Genomic DNA, 2,010 nt, shown 5'->3' with positions numbered 1-2,010 from the left:
GGGGAGGGAGGGTTTTGGAGAGGGGGGCATTTATATTGTAAAACTTTTATAAAACTTTTAATAAAAAAAAAAAGATGGGCCTTGTCACCATGAGTCAGATGGTCTTACCCACTTAGTATCATGATGCATCAGCTAAGACCAGGGGTCTTCAAACTTGGCAACTTTAAGACTTATGGACTAATAATATCTATAAACATACATGAAGCTTCATTTCTTATAGCTTAAATTTCCAGGTGATGTTTAAGGACAACGTCATATATTTCCTGCCCTATTATTCCTACATTTTTGAGTCTGTGGATATTTGGCCATTCTCCTCTAGTCCTCAAGACTGGAAAGCAGCTGTTTGATATTCACCCAATAGTTCTATCAGGCCTAAACCCCACAGCTTCCCATCTCCCACATTTCATACCTTACGACGCCTTACCTTGCAATTTTCACAGCATAATTCATTACTGCACAAGGCTCCCCGCTGAAACGTGCAACTGCTGGTACAACATTTACTCCTTTTACAATGCTGAAAACAAAAGCATTAAACATTAAACATTATGGCTGAAATATTAGCTAGTTCTCTACCATGTGGGAGATCTCATCTTGCCTGTCTCAATTTATCTGGGCTGCAGAAAGATTGTATTGAAAGGAACATTTAATTTTTACTAAGGGTCTCCGGAGATACGAAGGATGAGACATTAAATGTGTTTATGTTGGAGTCAACACCTAATCCAGCTTTCTTTTTTGGGGGGGGGCACTATACAGCCATATTCCTTAACCCTATGAGCATTGCACAGTTCACTGCAAGTGGTGTCATGATTGCAGCTAATAAATTTTAAAATTCCCAGGCAGAGCGGCACGAAGGAAGAAGTTAGGGGATGAACACAAATTTAATGGTGAATTTTTTCAAAGCATCTCTAGCTAGGCGAGAATTATCCTACCTTAATGATTTTATGCTCCCTTCTGACAAATATCAGGAGCCCCCGGTAGAGGACAGCCTACATATTTAAGTCAACACATCTGAAAACGGTTATCAAATACCCACCTCAACACTGCCACAATCGCATTTCTCACCAGGTTCCAAAACACCATTCCCACAAGCCGGTTTCCCTTTGGACAATTTCTTCTGAGAGTACAATTTCAAATTTGGCCGATTAGAAAGGCAAGGGGCGCTTTTGAACTTAATGAAATTTTGGAAGTCCACAACACTGCAGCTGCTGAATTTTTTAATTCCACTGAAATTACTGGGGGGGAAAAAAACAAAGGCAAAAGAATACGTATGACATTAGCATCTAGCCATCTCTCTTTCCAATATACACGTGTCATGACTATACAATCACGTCACAAACTTTTGAGCACAGAAGAAAACTTAAAAAGAGCACGTACTTCCCTTCCAGTGAGGCCCATTGCTATGTTTCTTTATCATCAGATGTGCAGAGGTTTCTCCTACTTGAGGAGAACCACCAAATGGGAACCTAACAAAGATTTCACGTAGAGGTAAAGGCAGTCCTCAACTTACGGCAATTGACCCCAACATTTCTGCAGCTAAGCCAGACAGTCGTTAAAGTGAATTTTGCCCCATTTTACGACCTTTCTTGCCACAGTTGTTAATTTTGAGCCCTTAGGAACAATTATGAGCACTTTCCAGCTTAGTCGCCTTTGAAGAATCCATAAAAAGGGGGAAGTTTCTCATTTTGGATTATTGAAAACATCGCTAAATGCATGCCCATCAGCCTCCACCTTAACCGCCAAGCATCTGAACTTGGCAGGTGAACAGCCTGTGATCGAGTCTCAACATACACACAGCCCAGTGAAGCCCCTTGAGCAATATCCATCACAGGGCTTCTTATCTCTGTTCCAGCTATGAACGACAGAAATGAATAATAGCAATACTTGCACTGCATTTGTGTGCATTACACAGATGTGACCGGGGCACTTGCAGTCTTTGCTGTCCTCGTATTCCATCCCCAGGCTGAAACCCAACAGCTGAGCCAGAATGACTGAAAAAGTCTCCAAAGTTAT

At 41.3% G+C, this 2,010-nt stretch overlaps 1 protein-coding gene across 1 annotated transcript in view; it reads right to left on the bottom strand.

The window, feature by feature from the left end:
- Positions 1-2,004, bottom strand: part of LOC114922694 (disintegrin and metalloproteinase domain-containing protein 9-like) — a gene marked incomplete at its 5' end in the record, with an annotated part of 11,312 nt that extends 9,308 nt beyond the window's left edge. Inside the window, 3 exons of the mRNA XM_029284498.1 lie at positions 425-514; positions 1,034-1,232; positions 1,886-2,004. Of these exons, the coding sequence (XP_029140331.1) occupies positions 425-514; positions 1,034-1,232; positions 1,886-2,004 (408 nt within the window). The remainder of the gene's footprint in view (positions 1-424; positions 515-1,033; positions 1,233-1,885) is intronic.
- Positions 2,005-2,010: the final 6 nt, after the last annotated feature.

The sequence above is a fragment of the Protobothrops mucrosquamatus genome, unplaced genomic scaffold (assembly GCF_001527695.2).
Source record: "Protobothrops mucrosquamatus isolate PMUCROS unplaced genomic scaffold, P.Mucros_1.0 scaffold659, whole genome shotgun sequence".
Taxonomy (NCBI): Eukaryota; Metazoa; Chordata; class Lepidosauria; order Squamata; family Viperidae; genus Protobothrops; species Protobothrops mucrosquamatus.
This window is presented reverse-complemented; position numbering and strand designations above follow the sequence as displayed.